Source organism: Leptinotarsa decemlineata, unplaced genomic scaffold (genome assembly GCF_025532065.1).
Source record: "Leptinotarsa decemlineata unplaced genomic scaffold, Ldec_3_MD MMD2_tig00004307_RagTag_RagTag, whole genome shotgun sequence".
In the NCBI taxonomy this organism is placed as follows: domain Eukaryota; kingdom Metazoa; phylum Arthropoda; class Insecta; order Coleoptera; family Chrysomelidae; genus Leptinotarsa; species Leptinotarsa decemlineata.
In genome coordinates this window covers 11,367,799-11,388,499 of record NW_027412606.1, presented here as the reverse complement: position 1 = coordinate 11,388,499, position 20,701 = coordinate 11,367,799, and the positions used below count along the sequence as shown (strand labels likewise).

The 20,701-nt window shown below is 33.9% G+C and overlaps 1 protein-coding gene across 2 annotated transcripts in view; it reads right to left on the bottom strand.

Annotated features, from left to right (window-relative positions):
- The window catches only part of magu (SPARC related modular calcium binding-like protein magu), a 76,604-nt gene extending 56,305 nt beyond the window's left edge, over positions 1–20,299 (bottom strand). Inside the window, exon 1 of one of the 2 annotated variants that reach the window (XM_074178979.1) lies at positions 20,003–20,299. In XM_074178979.1, coding sequence (XP_074035080.1) covers positions 20,003–20,059 — 57 coding nt within the window. In that variant the 5' untranslated portion in view covers positions 20,060–20,299. The remainder of the gene's footprint in view (positions 1–20,002) is intronic. The other variant, XM_074178980.1, reaches the window with a different exon arrangement.
- Between the last annotated feature and the right edge of the window lie 402 nt (positions 20,300–20,701).

Genomic DNA, 20,701 nt, shown 5'->3' with positions numbered 1-20,701 from the left:
TCGAGCGCGTCAGATTTTCTAAGGGGGTGTTAAGTGCAACAAAAAAAAGCTCTCATTCAATAATCTGACGATTTCGATCTGACGCAAACTCGCGGCCATTATTTAATGTGCAAAAAAATTCGCCATTTTGAAATACTCAAGCGCGTCAGATTAAGATATATATGGTTCATCTTTATGTTCTAAACGTGCTGTCTCATAATCTGACGATTATCTAGAGGGATTTGCCTAATCTGACAAAAAAAACTTGGCATTTCAAAATGGTAGTAGAAGTTTTATTTGAGCAAAATACAGTGCATTTCTTTATTGTCTCCCCTTTTATTTTTTGAACGGGTCGAAAAATTGAAATTTGGGATAATGAAATTAATGCATGAATACTTTATTTTGAAGTGAAATTGACAGATGAAACTTTCAAGATGGTGACTGGGCGCCTTCTGGGAATAAAAATTCAATGGAAAGGGGGGTCTTGTGACACATCATTTTGAAGGTCCTGACGAAAATTCATTATATTTCTAGAAATATTCTTTTTTATCTACCATATGGCAATTCCAACCCTATAAGGTTTGTTAAGTATCAGTATGGTTTGTCCTTACTTTTCAGCAATACTCTCAAGGGCTTACACTTTTTCAAATATTTTTGTCTGTGAAACTTCAAGTAGTTGATTTTTGATATATTACTAATCTTCAAAATACAAATTGTTATCCATTAAAAAACTTTGTATTTCATCTTTCCTTGAATTTTTATTCGATACTTTGATGAGCTGCCGCGAATGATAGTAAGCGTTGTCAAGAACTATTACACTATTCGCATTTAAATTTGGAATCAATGTGTTTTTAAACTATTCCTCGAAAATATCAGCTTCCATGTTCTTATGATAGTCAACAATGCAGTCCTCTAGTTTTTTCCACATAATTTCAAAGAATTTGGAACCCATCATTTACTTCGTCCGCACTGTACAGGATCCTTTATTTGTAGGCATTTTAGGCGTACACATTCTCGAACCATCAGTCCACCCTTTTGTAACTGTGTCGTGAGTGTCATATCAAGGTTCGTCCTGATAGAAAATTTGCCATTGTTCTTGTCTATATTTAGTTATTTGTTCTAAGTATTTGTTACGCAATTCCACTATTCTGCTTTTCAATACCTGCTTGACGTTTGTTTATTTATCTAATTCTAAAGAGTTTTGTAAAAGCAGCTCACGGTATTGCCGGAAGTATTCAATTTCTTCCTTATGATTTCAGTTGTAGGAATCTCATTGCTTTTGTAACAGTCGCATATTGTTTTTTTTCAAAGATTTTATTAGATGAACATCTAAAGGTTTGGTAATCCTGTATCACATCGCGTCTTGCGTTCATAAGGTTTTTTTTTGACTATTTTACGTATAGTTGAGAAAGGAATTTCGGTCAAATCTGATGGTGCTTGTAATAGTTTGTTTCCCTCGAAACCAAACTTGAGATGTAGATTCTTATATAGATTGAAACATAATCTCTGTGTTTCAATATTCAAATGCATCCGAATCTTATTCACTGGTATCTCTTTTTCGCATTGTTCACCATCGCTATTGGAATCACTACACTGGAAAAGGTCTGCGTTGTTATCACACTCGTTATTACTATTAGTACTTCAACTTTAATTCAATTCTTCAAATTTAATTTTATCACTCTTCAGAGAATCATAAAACTCGGTTAATAAAAATTATCTAATATGAACCCCAAGTTCACAATCCACGTGGACTAGTTCGCTGCCAGTTCAAACAGATGTATTGGTTTTTTTGGCCTTTGAAAGTGCCGCTAACTTTAAGAGTTTACTTCGACTATAACAGCTCCACCTCGTTAACAAAGCCTCAAATGCGGGGAAGAAATATCTAGTCTCTGAAGACTAGAACTTACTATGCAGGATCCATACCATTTCCACCACTCAGACGGTTTGGAAAATTCTAATTATAAGTGTACGAAGGTTTCAAGGAAAAATGTTATAATTTAATATTATACCCTCAGTGTACTGCTCCAATTAGTAGAAAAACTAACACCAGAGCATTATGTAATAAAAATATATCATGGATATTTTACCGAAAATTTTATTCTGAAATTTGATTCACGTCCCAAGTTTCACCACTAATTCATATGTACATCTCAAAAAATATTGACCAAAAATTTCAACAATTCTTAATTTTTTTGAAAGAACGGTTTTTTCTTTCTACTTCTTCATCTTAATACAAAAAATGTGTGAATCTTTCAAAGAAAGGAAGAAAGCAATCAATTTCAAAAAATCAACTCTATATAAGGATGTGTAGATCATGCAAAGAAGTAACCTTCAGACACAAACTGGAAGATAAAGTCCTCCAGAAATAATTATTCTCATATGAGCATTGAATTACACAAAAGAAAAGGACTTTCGAAACAAATATATTTCTATACAAAAACACTTTTATCTATTCCGTTAGTATTTCAAATATTCGTAATGGAATCGAATCAGATGTCATTCACAGAATTCCAACACAATATAATAAATGAAAGAAGTAAAATTTCGCCGTAAGACACTGCCTCATCGACTCTCCAGTACATTATAAGAATCCGTATGTTATCCGTATTTAGTACTGAAGAGCCGATCAGTCCAGTGTCTTACGGCGAAATATCGGATGTCAGTGAGGATGACACTGTTCCATGTAAGTGAAATTTTACTTCTTCCATTTATTATATTGTGTAGGAATTATGTGAATGATATCTGATTCGATTACATTCGATTACATTACGAATGTTTGGAATACAAACGGAATAGAGAAAAGTGTTTTTCGTATAATTCGGCGTTCATATAAAAGTATTCGTTTCGAAAGGGTTTTTTCTTCCAGTTTGTGTCTGAAAGTTACTTCTTTGCATGATCTACACATCTTTGTGTAGAGTTATTTTTTGAAATTGATTGCTTCCTTCCTTTCTTTGGAAGATTCTCACATTTTTTTATGAAGATGAATAAGTAGAAAGCCAAAACCTTCCTGTCTCATAAATTAATCTCTTCAAAAATATACCCTTTCATTTTAAAGTTCTTAATAGTGCATTCATTTATCGGTTATAAATAAGGCACAATGGTATAAACTACTAGAGAATAAACGGTACTCGTGATTATCGGATATCGATCTTGAGAACGTAGGAGTGTCAGTACTAGCCCACTTCTACCTAAAATCCCAGACAATATCACTACGACAGCTTTCTACTGAGGTTCAAACGAGATATTGGAATATTTCTGTTAGATTGAATTATACACTAATGAGAAGATAATGAAAAGCAATAAAACGTTTACAGTAAATAATTAAAATAACCGCCTTTACTTTTGTCTTTTGCGAACATTCGGCAGTGCAGTTTTCGAGAAAGGGATAATGTCAATAAGGAACAGTATAATTAGCACTAATCCCTAACAACGTAGACAGTTATTGCTGACTCCAAAATCAAGAATCCTCAGACAAAACATACCATACCTGTCGGGCAATTTTCTATGTAATAACCGTCTAATACTTTTCTTAATAACGCAATTTTTATAATCCCCTTTACGAAGTATTTATGTATTCGTTTGAAAAAGATATAGCATCCACAATATTATATTATTTACCTAACAAGAGAGTATGTTATAATTTATTTTTTATTATTTGTTCAGAGGTATCTTTATTTCTAAGCTGAAGAAAAGAATGAAAAAGTATAGAAAAGCTTTCGTTTCAAAGTTTTTGAAAATACTCGGAGATACTTCAAAACTTATTGGGCTGTTTTCCTTCGAAAAACATTTTTTTCAGAAGGAGTCAAGGTTTCTTGATGCTCTTGGGTATTTAGTTTTCCACGTTCTAAAAAATAAACATAGAGAGAAATTGCTAAGGCGAACTAAAGAACAAACCGAAAAGTTCACTCTTTTGACGTGTAACAAAGAAAATATAGCTGTTTCCAATTTAGACGTTCTTCACAAATGATGTTTATTGGAATTTGACAACGGAGAAGGATTGTTTTCCGAAACGTCACCCATCAAAGGAAAGCTTAGTATATAAATTTTAGCGGTATCGGAAGCTGTATGCCTAAATCAGAGTTACTTACAGTGGAGGATTCAGGTTTACCAATAGGCTCATCCCTTAGTATACTTTTAGCAGATATATGTATGAACAGCTTGGAGACCACTATAATAAATTCCGACCTGGGTGAAAAACATATTTATTTTTGGTACAGATATGTAGACATTTATGACTAATCTCAATAGAAACATACAGTTCACACTCGAAACAGAAATGAGGAAGAGATTCATTTCTTAGTCTCAGCAATACTGTGACCTGATCCTCACACATACTCAGAATAAATAACAATTATATAGATAGGATGTAATACTGGTTTCAACGCAGACACAATCCAGAAGTTATTCAGAAAACAAAGCCTCAAATTCACGTACAGATTAATTATACCCCCAGATCAAACAATCAGAAATCAAAAAAATTGTATAAAAATAACTCTTACATATTTTGGTAATAGAACAGAGACACTTGCGTGATTTTTCAGAAAAAAACAATGTGGAAGTGGCATTCAGACCACATACCAAGTAAACAAATTTTCTTTCAATGCCAGAGATAAAGTGGACAAGATGGAGCAATCTGGAGTTTATAAGCTCAAGTGCCCGGAGTGTAATAGTGTTTATGTGGGAAAATGTGGCCGAAATTTCTCAAGACAGAATGTAAACGTGAAAGGTACTAGGTAAAAATGATTCGACGTTTTCAAACCATTTCTTGGAGTGCAAATACAGGTTCCCGAATCTAAACTATACGGAAATTTTGCACTATGCAAGCAAAGATTGGAAGCCCAATAAATTGAAATCCTTGGAAATTTATAAGTATAAGCATTGCAGATGTAACCTGCTAAATGATCAAATCGATCTTGTTTACTCACCAGTTTTCAAATTAGCGTACCCATACTGTAACAGGTTCAATAAAATTCAGGTAAATTAAGTATTTCTGCGATTACCTACAGTGGTGTTTAGTTATACAGGGTGTGACTGAATAAGTGTAAAACATTTAAGGAGGTGATTCCTTTCTTATAAAGAACCTTCATTGGAGCATCCCTTGTTAAGATACAGCCTCTTAAAGGAGGTACATAAAATTTGTATAACAATTTTTTTCACAAGCAGTGAAAAAGTTACAATATTGAATTTAGCCTAACGTTTTGTACTACCAAAAAGACACTTAGCCAGAAATTTATTTGGTTTACCCCATGGTTGTAAGGGGTGGAAAACGCAACCCCTAAAATTTATTTCCAATGTAACTTTTTGTCTTATTATTTGTTTACCATTTATTTCCGATAGCCTGTTTCATTCTAAACAAAAAATGTCTCTTCGGTTTTTTGCCCAAAATAACGCAGCAAAACATTATTTTACGAATAACTACAGAGATACATCGTCATACATGCGAACTGGATTTATTGTTATTTTGTAGTTAGTACCTGCATTAAACGATTAAAGGGTAATGAACAAAATTAATTTAATAATAATAAAACATGCAACATGTAGAAATCATAGTAAATGTTCAATATGTTACCTTCAGACATTACGCATGCGTCTAGACGTCGGTGCATTGAGCCACGTATTCGCTCAAATATACCTGGAGTCTCTCTGACTACCCTGCACGCATCGATGATGCGGTTTCTTAAGTCCTCTACATCGCGAACAGGAGTACGATAAACCAATTGCTGTAAATGGCCCCAAATAGAGAAATCGAGAGGATTGAGATCCGGCCAGTTCTGTGGTCCTCCTCGACTGATTTGCATAAGTTTCAGTTAAATGCTGACGTGTTACTTGACTAAAATGGGCGGGAGCCTCAAAATGCATAAAAAACATATCCATTCCTCCAGCAGTACTGGATGAACTTCTCTTAAAAATTCAACGTATGCCTCACCATTTACTCGAGGAGGTAGAAAATGAGGCCCAATTAAATCATCCCCAATAACTCCGAGCCACACGTTAAGAGAAAACTGTTCTTGATGGTTAGTTTCGACAATAGCGTGAGGGTTTTCATCAGCCCATGTGTGGTGATTATGAAAATTAATAATTTTGTCCCGAGAAAAACTACATTCGTCTGTGAATTCTATAGTCTTCAGAAAGTCACAATTTCTTCTAATCATTTCCAGCATCCAATTGCAAAATTCAAGACGGTTCGGAAAGTCTCGCGGTAACAGTGCCTGTACTCGTTGCAGATGGTAAGGGTATAAGAGGTGTTCCTTTAAAATTCGAAAAACAGTCATATGATCAACATTTAGCTGGAAAGTAATATTTCTAGTACTGGTAGTAGGTTGTTCTTCAATCAAATTAAGTACTGCTTCCTCACGCTGTGGTGTTCGTACTTCTCGATGGCGACCACAATCCTGCGTTCTTTTGTCGAATGAACCATATTCTTGTAATCGTTGATGAAGTCGAGCAAATATTCTATGTGAAGGATGCTGCCGTTGGGGATACATTTCAGCATATCTTCTAGAAGCTTCTATCCATTCCCCTGCGACAGACCGTAAACGTAATGCATATCAGCCATTTCCTCATTTGTGTATGCCATTTTAATAACAAGTGAATTATTAAAGTAACAAATTGAGAACAACAACACAAAATTAGTATTAATTCAATTTCGAAAATTCACAAACTGACAGCGTCATACCAATTTAATTGTCACTATTGCTACTAGATAGATTAGTTTCGTATTTTCGCATTTATGACGATGTATCTCTGTAGTTGTTCCTAAAATAATTTTTTGCTGCGAACTGTTTCATTTTGGGCAAAAAATCCAAGAGACATTTTTTGTTCAGAATGAAACAGGCTATCGGAAATGAATTTTCAAATGGTAAACAAATGATAAGACAAAAAGTTACATTGGAAATAAATTTTAGATGTTGCGTTTTCCACCACTTACAATCATGGGGTAAACCAAATGAATTTCTGGCTAAGTGTCTTTTTGGTAGTACAAAACGTCAGGTTAATTTCAATATTAGTGCTTGTGAAAAAAATTGTTATACAAATTTTATGTACCCCCTTTAAGGGGTTGTATCTTAACAAGGGATGCTTCAATGAAATTTCTTTATATGAAAGATCCTATCTTTTTTTCAATGAGGAATCACCTCCTTACATGTTTTACACTTATTTAGTTACACCCTGTATACCTAAGGGCTATCATTATTTGTTTTCAATTTTATTATATTAGTTAGTAGTGAAAATGTCCATATATGGCGAAACTGCAGTAACGATAGTTACAAATAAAAGTGGTAAAAAGCATAACAAGTTTCATTTCTCATTTTTCATGACCTCCTACCACGCAGTAACGGCTACATCAATCAATGCATTGCAGGGTATATCATTATGCTCCATTTCCGAAAGATTAGTTTAACATGTGTTCTGGAATCAACTTAGTTTAGATCCATTTTTTAAATAAATACTTCACTTACATATGGGGAAGCACCCCATCTCAGTATTCCATAGTTTAGTAGCACTCTACCACAGCTTTTTACATAAAGACGTCGTGTCATAAGTACCTTCTATTTGAATTCATTATCGAGGTATAAAAATTTCTGCTGTGTCAAAATAGGTGGAAAGAACGTTCCTATAGATAATATAAGGGAACAAGTAAGGATCCCTGAGTTACTCCATGATTGATTCAGCATTATTATATAATGTATATTGCTGCCTGTTCGTCAAGAAATATTGTATCCGATCCGTATTTTTCATGTTTCATCAGTAAAAGGTTATGTGAAACACTGTCAGATGCTTCAGATATATCGCAGAGTAGTAGACTAATATTTTTCATATTACAGGAGTTATTGTAGTTATTGCAATCGTTAGTATCATCCTTTTTTATAATTGATGTAGCTCGGCATAATTTTAGATTTGCTGGGAATATTCCACAAGAGAAGCAAATATATTCTCTAGGTATCCTAAAGTTTTACTAAGAGCATCACAAGCGTTTTTTACTAATACGGAACTGATATTACATACATCCAAACTATTGGAATTTTTTAATGAACCAAATTATAGTTAGTACCTCAGTTTCATCAGCAAGCTTCAGAGAAAATGAGTCTTTCAGTAATATCTGGGTTAGTGATATTTATAATCAAATCATGAATTACAGAAGTTGAACAGTCATTGAAATTATCGGCAGAAATATCAATTTTTTTTTCTAAACAATTTTTAACTTCCTTTTGAATTGTTTTATTTTATTGACCATGCTGTGTTATCAATATGTTTACTATTTAGAATTCTCGTTATAACAAATAGCTTCAGTTTCTATGATTTTCTTCCTATAATGTTTTTCATGTTGGTATACTTCAGTTTATGTATTTCACTACCCGTCATTACCCAAAGATCCTTTTAGTTATTCATATTGGTCCTCATTTCTTTAAGATTATCCAATATTTCTGATCGACTTTTTTCTCAGTGAAAGCCACTTCGCTCGCATACCTGGTTTCCTAGCAAAAAAACGTCGCTAAAAAATTTTATTCAGCTTGATATGGGTAGGCCTTCTGGGGAAACCAGAATATATGTTGAGAACTGACATTTTTGGAAACGATATCTTTCTTTCTCACGATAAATAATAATAATAATCTTTATTCAATCCTTACAGATCACATACAGCATGATATAGGATACGTCACAAATAAAAAACCTTGTAATAATAGACAAATTTACAATTAACAATATTAAAATATTACAATTCAATAGATTTGTTCACATATACATGAAAACATGTATAACATTTATATTCATACATATGAGCAAACATATTTTCATTTCGCATCAAGAAATTCTTTGATACTGTAGTAACATTTGTCTTGCAAATATACTTTCAATTTTAATTTGAATGAATTTTTATTCCGTTGCTCTCTCAGGTTTGCGGGAAGATGCTTGAAAAACTTTATACCTCTATATGAGGGGCTTTTTTCATAGAATAATGAGCTGTGTGCAGGAATTCTGATGAGGTCTCCGTTTCTAGTTGGGTAACCATGGCAGTGAGAAACTGTTTGATACATCTCAACATGTTGCATAAATAACATTACACATTTGAAAACATAAATACATGGAACTGTTGAAATTTTATATTTTTGAAAATATGGTCGACACGATTCATCTGATTTCAGACTGAAAATGAGTCGAATAATTCTTTTTTGGGAAACAAATATTCTGTTTGAGATCCTGGAGCATCCCCAGATGTTGATGTTATACGATATGTTACAGTAGATTAAAGCATAATATACATTGATGAGTTGATTGGTATTGAACATATTTTTTAATTGCAATATAGCATAGTAACCTGTGTTCACTTTTTTGCTTATGGCATCAATATTATTTTCACAACTCATTCCACTATCTATATAAGTTCCAAGAAATTTCGTAACTTCAGAAATATGAATAGTGGTGCTATTTTTGACAACCACTTGAATATCAGTCACAGACCTCCACCTAGAATGGAAATGCATACAGACTGTTTTCTCTGCATTCACTATCATCTTCAGGACTATCTGCATCAATGGCCAATGTAGTATCATCTGCATAGAGAACTACTGAATTTGAACTGATATAGTCAGGTAGATCGTTTATGAATAACAAAAAAGTAAGCGGCCCCAAGATCGATCCCTGAGGAACTCCCGGTCCATCTCATAATATTCAGATGTATGCTCTCCGATTTTAACTGATATTTTCCTGAAGCGCATGTATGACATCAGTAATGACAGGAAATTTTCACGAAAACCAAGGTAATATAATTTACCTTCGATCTCCAGGTCAATAATGTCGAATGCCTTCGATAAGTCGAAGAAAAGTGCCCCCACATATTTCATTTTATCTAGTGAATTGTAGATATATTTGAAAAAATTGTACGAAGCACTTTCGGTCGACTTACCTTGACAGAAACCATGCTGATATTTTGACAGTATTCGGAATTTGGATAAAAATGAGTACATTTTATTATAAACACATCTTTCAAATACCTTCCCGATAATGGTGGGAATTGTTATGGGTCGAAAATTACACATACTGGAGGGGTCGCCTTTTTTGAAAATAGGGCTTACTACTCCAATTTTGAGAAAATCGGGGAAAACCCCGGATTGTATAGAGCAATTTATAATGTGTGCTAATGGTTTGGCGATATATTGAGCAATTTTTTTAATGACCTTCGTTGAGATGTAATCTATTCCGAACGAATTGGTGTTTTTCAATGAGCTAATCGCATCCATGACGTCACAATCTAATGCAGGGGAGAAATAAAATGTTTCACTAATGTACATTGTGGTATAATTATTAATTTTTTTTTAACTGAAGTGGTTGTCGACAGCTATTTTAGCATTACTTGCATAGAAACTGCCGAAAGCATTTGCGACGATTATTTCATCTTCAACAATGTCATCATTTATATTTATTTTATAACTCGATGTATTTTTTGTTTTTCCTGTTTTGTTCCTCACGATATTCCAAATTTGTTTCTGCTTTTCATGGTGGTATAATTAAGTGATCTAACAATTCCGCATCAACCAAAAAATATTTTACAAGTCCTCACTCATAGAAATGATATCATTATTCAACCATCCTTTTGCAATATTTTTCCCTTTAATTTTTTTCACAACCATTGGGAATATTAAATCGATTAGATATTGAATTATATTTATAAAATTATCGTAAATGTAGTTGATATTATGACAACTCTCGTAGACCGTCAGAAAATTCTCTTTTTCAAGAAATAATTTCAAATTTGTGAGGTTCTGTTCACAGGTTCTGTATGTCATCGATTCTTTTACTGATTGAGACTCATTTGATTGTTCGTTCGAAATAATTTCGAAAATAGTACCAAAGTGATCGACGATATTCATGTTTTTAACGGTTTCGAAATACCTTGATTTGCAAATATTTGTGAAAAAATAATCTAATTTACTTTCACTAGTTTCACCATTAATATTAGTGAATATTACAGTGAATTTTTACAGTTTAAGTTATAACTCTCCAACAGGTCATTTAAGAGTGATCTGTCATTCGATTGGCCTAAGTAGTTAATGTTTACATCTCCACATATAATTAAATTATGTTCCTTTTTTTTCAAAGTGATCTATGGCGAGAGAGAGTCTGTTTAAAAAGAATGTCTCAATATTTCCATTTGGCGATCTATAAATTGAAATTAAACTGAACTTGTTGGACTCAGTTTGAAAGGATATTGCACAAGCTTCAAAATCTAATTCTACAGAAAGTCTTTTTATATAAATGTCTGATTTGAATTCAATTTCTTTCTTGATATATATTATGCTGCCACCATGTATATGGTGGCAGCATAATATTTATGTTTATAAAACTACTACATCAATAGAGGTCTAGTCAAAAATTCAGCACGCTGAAATTTCGTCGCTTCAGAAATAAAATAGTCCTGAATGATGACGGTAGTCTTTTCAGAAAACACAGATCTTGTGAGAGCCCTTAATTGAATTTCAGTAATTCTATCAAACTCAATCCACCCGTGATTGATAAGATAGAACACTGTCACTTAACTCAAAAAGGTGTTCGTCACCAATCGCTTCATGAATTTCCGAGTCCATTTCAAATAAGACAAGTCTACTTTGTTTTATGAAACGTAACCAACCCAAAACTTACAGTCCGTCACTGTACATGCTCCTCCTAAATAACACCTGTGCGGTATGCACCTTGAAGGAACACCTGTGCGGGATTCTCGACAAAACGGGACTGTTTGAAGGTAACTTACACTATAGACTCAGCGGGATGTGTTAGAAAAAGCATACCACATAATGAGTAAAGGCGAGGCATTAGATCGCAGACCGCATGATATATGGATCATCGAAGGACCATGACAAAGGCATAGTGAAAACAGACAAAAGTAATTTTGAATCGAATACAATCAGCCAAAACCATCTGACAAAATTTTCTGAAATAGATATGGAAGGCAAGAAATCATGTCTATCGTTTGTCAAAAATCCATAACCCAGGTAAACATTTTTCTATTGAGCTTCTTCTATCGAAATGATTTTCCTTCATCTGTTTCAAGCTCCATAGAGTAAACAAAAAGCACACAATACGCTCAATGAACATTCACACCTACGTCATCAGTGTACATCTGAAATAAGTCGACAAAGTGAACGGAACGGCGTGACTACTACTCCGAACTGCGTAAAGTTAATGAAGAATTCCTTCTATTTATGAAGTTCACAAAAAGTGATTAGCACCATGGTACGGTTTAGAAACAATCATTCTGTGAATACATTATATTTTATTTTCCATATTTCAACTGGAAATATGGAAGATAACAATTCAAATATTTGACAATTTAAATATTCCTGTATGCGAAAAATTAGACAAAGCCATTTCCAATTTGAGATTAAAATTAATCATAGTACAATAGTAAGAAATAGCCATTTGTAAGCTATATCTCTTCGATGTACCGAGCAAGCAAGGGCTCTCTTTGATAAAATGCAAACGAAAGCAATCGTTAATAGTTTTGAAGAAAAGAGAATTGAAACTTTTATGCTTTTTACCACTTTCATCGATTTAATTTACTCATCGGTTTTCAAATTAGCATATCCGCATTATAACTAGTAAACAAAATTCAGGTACTCAATCAAGCCAAGTACCTCTATTATTACCTATAAGGGTGCTATATAAGGGCTAATGTAATCAAGCATTGTTAGTTTGATGTATGAGTTTGAAAAATGTTAGTTATAAATAGATAAAAGTGGTAAAAAATATAGGAAGTATCAATTATCATTTGTTCATAATGATTTCCTACCACGTAGTAACGGTCACATCCATCAATTTATTAACAGTTTTGTCTTGGTTTTTCACGTGTGTAAGAGAAGGATGCTTAATGAAAGTTTATATTTTATAGCTCCAGGTATTGATGAATCTGTAATCATCTGTTACTCCACGTGTATATGTCAGTGTAATTCCCACTTCAAATTAGTAGATCTCACTCACATATTTGAACTAGTAATCTTGGATTTCAATGCTTTGTTTAAACTTTAAACTATCACTTCATTAAAATGAGGTGATAGTTTATTGAAATTCCAATTACCAGTCTTAAGTAGAGGCGATAACATCTCTCTTTACAAAAACCCCATCTATGGAATTGACAGAACACTCAATCCTGGAATATCAAAAAATAAACTATGCTCCCCAAGGCGGTCAGTTGCAAAGCCATGGTTCGAAATGGTCTGCTGCAGCTTGCACCTCAAGGCAACTAGTTGAAACTTATGCACAAATGCATTGCTAGACTCAATTCTGGAATTTCGATATTTTTCTCGATATCGAAGAAGCATTTGATAATTCCCTACCTACTGGATCAATGTTGCCTAAATGAAGCAAAGATTCGACTTTTACTGGCTGGATGCAGGCCATGCTCATAATCAAAAACAGAACAGCTACTACAACTCTTCGTGGTGAGACAATTAGATTCAAGTTCACAGGCCACTATCTTCCCAACTGTGGTCACTTTTACGGACAGTTTGCTTGGTGCCCTAGACTGATAAGAGGTAGATCTACAAGTTTTTGCAGATCTACGTGTTATCTTATTACTTGGTGATCGTGTCTGGAAGGGTAGCCTGTTATATACTACAAAGAACGTTGGATGACGTTTATAGTTGGTATCAGAGAAAGCAGATGTAAGTGAGCCCAACAGAACTGTGGTAGTCGGAAAGGGACTATCACAGTTTTTCTGGTCTGTGAAAATTATTGAGGCCTAGGGCCCAAATATATCCATTGGATATACAGGCTGATTCACGGTGGATGGCACATCAGACGTTTCTGGTGAACCAGCCAACGGATCACTTTGAAAATTTAATGGAGGGCATATTCGGACATTCTCTAGCCAACTAAAATATTTTCGACAATGCGGTGTTGCCGCTTCTATTAGAAAGCAGTAGCAACTTTGATTTTTCAAATGGAACACTCTGTATATAATATTATTTTCGGAATCTCCAACAATTGCCCGACAACTTTTCTTGATATTTCCCTATACCTATCTGTTACCGTTTTCGAAATAAAAATTAATTTCAATTTTTTTCTTCGAAAATCATGACTTCTAAAAATGCCGATATCTTTTAGTTAAGAAGTACTATGATATCGAAATTTGGTTTGGAGTTAGGTGATACTTGGACACTTCCCACAAGTCAGCCTAATCTCCGTTACTTCAATACAGGGTGGTAAAAAAATACAGTTTTTTCATTTGTTTGAAAAAGTTGCTGAAATTTGATTATTTTAAATGGAACACCCTGTATATTATTGAAAATTCGGAAAGCTGCTGAAATTTGCTTTCTTTCTATGTATGAATGCGTGTCAACAACATTTCACAAAATTCTACTCTCTGTTGAGGATCTTGAGGCTTCATTGCTTGAATAATGTGCCATCCACCGTGAATCAGCCTGTATGTTATGATTTTCAGCCAATAATCACATGGAAGCAAATACTTGGTGGCCGATTTTTTTACAGCAAACGACTCAAAAAGTATACAGAGACAGTGTCGGTTGGCTATATTCGGTTCCATGTGCGGCCACACCGTCATCGGTCGTGAAAATCCAACTTGACCTACTCCTCCACATATTTCTGGAGTGAACGCCTAGACGAACAATATGAATTGAACATATTGCCAGTTGCTATAAACAGGCTTATGCGGAGTGTAGCTACAGTTTTTGGGAATGACATTCGCCTTATTGCCCCCATTGAGGGGACAGGATTCTCCAAGAGTAGGACATACTACGAGCAGGTAGCTGTTCAAGCGGAAATATACGCCATTTTTTACTTCACATATAAATCAATAAAATTTTCTCGGATAGCCAAGCTTCTTTGAAAGTACTAGGCTCTCACCAAACAACATCCAAGTTGGTGTTGAACTGTCAAAACACTCTCTTTAATAGGAAAACTTAACAAACTGTCTCTGGAATGGATTACTGGCCACATAGCCTGAAAGGTAACGGAGCTTCTGATTCCCTCGCAAGAAAGGGGCTGCGAGCAGTTTCATCGGACCTGATCCTGTCATTGGCATCACTTTAGGTTTTGTCAAACACACACGGAATACTTTTGAAACAAGAATGTCAGACCTCTGACAGGATCTACCAAAATCGGTCCATTCCAAGGCTTTTGTACATCCTTCGAAGAATGTCAACAAACAATTTTTAGCCACGTTGTTAGAAAACTACAACATTGATAACCTAGGTTTTTCAACATTCCTTCAACAACTCACTAATGATGAAACAGCAAAGCACATACATAGTTTTGAACAACTATCACATGGCTTAAAAGTCTAGGGCCTAACACATAGATGGCACTAGTCTTATTGCATTCACTGCTTTTTCAATTAGTACTAACCTTTAAAAGAGATTTATTGAAATTTCATGATATTCTACTCATAAATTCGTGAGTTATTGTGCTAAGAGTGACATTACTTTTGTTATTTTCGAAACAATGGATCAAAAACCATTTCGTGTTTTAATTTTACACTGCTTCTTGATGGGAAAAAATACCGTTCAAGTGAAGCAATGGCTTGAAAAGTGTTATAAGAATATTGCAAAGATATCAAAAGAACGTGTTGGCTTTATATGAGACTATGAGAAAGCTCTGTGGGTTCCGCGGGAGCTCACTGTTGACTAAAAACAAGAACGTCTTGATGATTCTGAGTCGGTGATCGACGCCGATCACTGGCATGTGTGTAAGGTCCCGTTCCCACATGTGGTTCACTATTCGAATTTGGACGGCTGGTATAAAGTCGACCATCCAAAATCGGTGTGTGTGCAATTAGCCTCAGACATCTTTTTTCATTGTACTCGTTAAAAAATTGTATTTTTCGATAGATTTTCGACGGAACAACTTTGCTCAAACAATAACGCGTTACTCTCACTACGTGAGAAATATCTACTTCGATAGTTTATTGAATGAAAAATAAAGGGCTTTTTTTGAAAAATCGTAAAGCCTTGTGCTCAAGTGTAGAGATAATAATTGAATAGCACATTCAGCCAAAAATTCAATACATTGCAATTTCCTTACCACATTGATAACATCATATTAGAGGGAACAGATAATATCCGGAATTTAGAAATCAATTTTGACTTTCAATTACCACATTAATCACATTATGAACTCAGATTATCGCACTTAAATTTTATTTATGGGAAACTGTAAAAATGTCCATAATATATCAACCCCAACCTCTCTGTATTTCAGTTTGGTAGGGCTAAAACTAGAATATGGATCCATAATATGGAATCCCATATTCAGTCATTGTACATCTGCAATTGATAGAGTACATAAGAAATTTCTGAAATTCCTCAGTTTCAGTTTCAGTTTGTAACTACTCTTATCTGCTCAATAAATAAAGAGGAAAATAATACAAATCATGAAATTATGAAACAACAAAAATAATTGGCGCTCGGGGCGACTTCATTGATTACAGTGGCGCATTTGCTTTTTAGCTCCAGAAAAGCCGGAAAAACCATCAGCCATCTGAAGATCTTGATCTGCTAATGCCCTCTCTTTCATAAAACAAAATATAGGGTGTCTCCAGAGACTCCAATGAATTCAAAACATCGCCAGAACACTTTGTGACACGACTATCGTCAAACTCAAACCAGTCCGTTTCGTCTTTGACCAATGCGTAATAATGACCAGATTCAACGCCAGAACCACAGTGAAAAATGACTGTATAAAGATTATAACAGTGGTCTGCTAGATTGAAATGTTCATCTACTTCAGATTTTTGTAAGAGTTTGGTGTATCCGTCAGAGGTTGAGTCATGTTTGAAGATCATCAGTGTCATTATTAGATTGACTGGTGCCTCATCTATACTTGAAGTTCCATTTTCAGATGATTTGACAATAAGCTTTGCACGGGCTGGTTATCCGTCATATTACGAAACGCTAGTTGAAGTTCCAGAAAATCACATACATTTTTCCTACCTCTTGAACATTTACTAAGAAGTAAACAAGTTGTGATTTTTCCAGCTAAAGATCTACAAACATAAGACGAGATTGACTGTACGGAATCATTCAATCCAGAGCGGTCAGGATTATTGATTCTGCTATTTTTTTGCTCACGAAGAGTATTCAACAAGAACCCCAAGAATTCGGAGCAATCCTCTTGTCCTAACGAAGAAATCAGGCATCTGGTTTATTTTTGTATAAGTTATTGAATGGCAAAATAGACTGTTCTGCACTATCAGAAATTGAAATCCTAGTTCTAAGACTAGCAACTAGGCATAATAATACTTGATTTTATGCAAAAGAGCACAAACGACCGTGATATTGAAGACACCAATTAACTATATGTGTCGTAATGCAAACAAGCTCTCTAGTATCGATATTTTTTATTGCAACTTACGTGAAATTAAAAATAAGTCTCGTGCAACTCTATAGTAAATAAGTATGAAAGCGTTCACAATCTTTTATTTCATGTATTTTTTTCTTTTACTCATGTTTTCCTTTTTTTGTCTTACATCAACTGGTATAATTTTTTATCAATCATGTATACTTTGCTCTGTTAATGGGAAACTGTTGGGCAATAAACGCCATTATAATCATATCGTTCAGAAAGAGGTAAATTTGCATCGACTGAATGTTGTCAAATAAAATTATTTTTCTACACCCGTACTCTAACAATACACTTATATGACCATAATCCGTTTCATAATGATATCCATTATGATACAGATTTTTCATAACGATACAGATTATCAACCAATAGAAACCCATAATTTTTCAATCAAGAATCCTGTTCATTTGTTTGTCCTAGATTCTAACCTATGTAACTAATTGCTTTATTTGTCAAAATCAGTTTTCATATTACCTACCTATATTATCAAAATGTCTGAAAACAGCCATATAGGAATACCATCGACTCCAATATTTTTAAAAGATCAGATTAATTACAGTTGTTATATTCAATATAAATATAATTAGAATCTTTATAGTTTTCATATACCCATTATAATACCATTAAGTTTGTGTTTTTTTTTTAAATATGAGTTAATTACTGTAAATGTGTTCAATACAAATATAATATTTATAGTTTTTCATTATTTATCGGGTTTAGAAAAAATAGCGTATGCAACTCTCATGTAATGGTTATTAATACACTCGCATATACCATACAAAACTCGCCTTCGGCTCGTTTCGTATCCCGGTTAATGCTTGTGTCTTAATAACCATCATTACATGATCGTTGCATAATATACTATTGTTGTAAATGAAAAAAAAATAATTTAGTCGGCTCGGAATACCGGTCATAAAATTGCATTAGAAACAACTTTTTTCGAATGATTTTTTTTGGAAATACAGGAAAAAATCTATCTCTGATTTGTTTTTAGAAAAAAAAATTAATTCAGAAGGTACCGAAAGTCAATTAGTTTAAATCTGTTTAAAATCTGTTTTTCCATTAATCAGCTGTCGCCCCCATATGAACCACAACTCTCAGAAGTTGAGAAATTTGTGCGAGCTAAGGATTAACGAGGTCTCACCTTTTAACGTGTGATTCCTAAATTAGTGACGAGAATTCATGTTATTATTGGCCTAAAAATCAATACCAAAATTGAGTAAAATTTATCGTACATATTTAAGAACAGTATTTTTGTGTATTTTTGATTTCGAGTAAATAACTTGAAACTCACAAACAATTTTTCCAGGATTTCTGAAATCAACCTGTCAAAAAATTACATCAAGTACATAATAAATAATTTATTGAAATTTGAAAGTTACAAAGTGTTCTTTAAATAGATAGTGAATGTCAGATAAAAAAATATAGGACGAGTAGGTTCGCGTACTTAATCGTCAAAAACATTTGTTTTTCTACATAATACCTACTAAAAGACTATAAACATCTATCACTGCCGGTTTCACCAGTGATTTACATTTTCATATGCTTTGTTAACACAAAGAAATATTTATTAATTTTTGCCATATTTTACAGAGTATTATTTCTCACCAAAAGTCAGCTGGTAGCCAGATTGAGAATTCCAGTCATCAGCCCATTAGTAGGCTAGGTGCAGATTTGAGGCCTGCACTGAAGAACGTCTTAACTAAAAGCCGAAATCATATATCCCCAGGATCATCATTTGAAGTTGAAATTACGATAAAAATTAGGAATGAAATAGGTATGAAATAGGTATGAAAATTACGAATTTGAAGCCGTAAATGTGAGAATTATGAATTAAAAATTAGGATTACGGTAGCATTCAGATGTCCTTTTAGTGAAACTTTTCGATCTTAAACGTAAAAGTGATTAGTTACGTATAAATAAAAATCAAAAATTGTATAAACCCCACGGAAGTCTTAATTGCAATTTTACTCTCGGTATTACTTAAAAAAGAAACAAAACTCGCACCTAAGTTACAGACATAGCAAGGTGGATAAGTACGAGGTTCATTATCTACATCACTCATATTCGTTGGGTAACAAAAATTAAAATATCGTAAAGGTGACAATATAGGTAGGCCATAGACGAAATGAAAATTGATCTGTCAAAACTTCTGTCCAGTGTTGATAGGTATACATAGCATAGAAAGTTACTAGTAATGGTGTCTCAGTGTCATACAATGATAACATTATAAATATAAATATTTTTGAATGGATACAAAGCGAGCATCAAGTCCTTAAGGACCGTATACCTGAATCAACCAATGGTTATTTTAATAATCAGGAACGAGAACCTGTTTTGGTTTCGCACTGCCTTCACCTTGTGACTCAAATAATGTCATACATATCCACAGGTGGGTTTGAAAACATCAGAACTCCACCAAAACCGTGTTGTGACTAGTTCTTACAATTCGTAAATTGAGTTTGCAGTTAGATCAAAGTCAAAGAATCAGTGTCATTACGTTAGGTACATTAATTTGTAGATACTTTCGATAAATGTAATAAAAACTGGTTATTACCCGTCTCAAACACAATGAATTAACACTATTATTTGTTTATTTAGTAGAAGTCAAAAGCATACAATCAAAACGTACAGCTTTACTACGTTTCAGACAATGAAGAACAGTTCTTACCGTGGCAGCTACAACAATAAAATACCCTGTGAAAGGGAATATCACATTCAGCCACATTTCCGAGATTATCCGAAAATCTGTTCAGTTCATTTACTCCACCATAACACTCTCACTTGTCGTTCACCACGTGCGTTGCATCATTTTTCAGTTCACCGATGATACTCAACAAACGTCTAGTCTGCCACTGAGTCTGGGTCTGAGAATTTTCTTCGTACTTCGTATACGTAAGCGCATATTGACCAACACTAGGTACTAAGAGAAGTGGAGTTTGTGAATTATGGTGGTCAGTGTACCGGGTGGACTGGAATCATTGTATACACTGCAGCGTGTGAAGTGATTCTTTCACTGTCTAGAATGGAAGGTGGAAGATAAAGAGTTGAAATAACAGTATACGGGGTTGTCAAAAAGTATTCTCACAAATTCTAATTTGTGTGGCTAACTTTCGTTGGAATTAACAAATCCGTGCAAGAGGAAAATAATATCCTCTCAATTTGTAGAAAGAACTAAACGGGCAGAGCCGGATTAACTTATAAGCTATTCAAGCTATTTCCGTCTGTCTACGTCTACACGAATATTATAAAGAAATTAATTTTGGTTATTTGTAATAAATGATCTCAAAAGCAGCATTATCATACGGGGTGTATTTTATTTTAAAATATTAGAAATCCCTATAAGAAAATTGTAATAATGTAGCTCAAG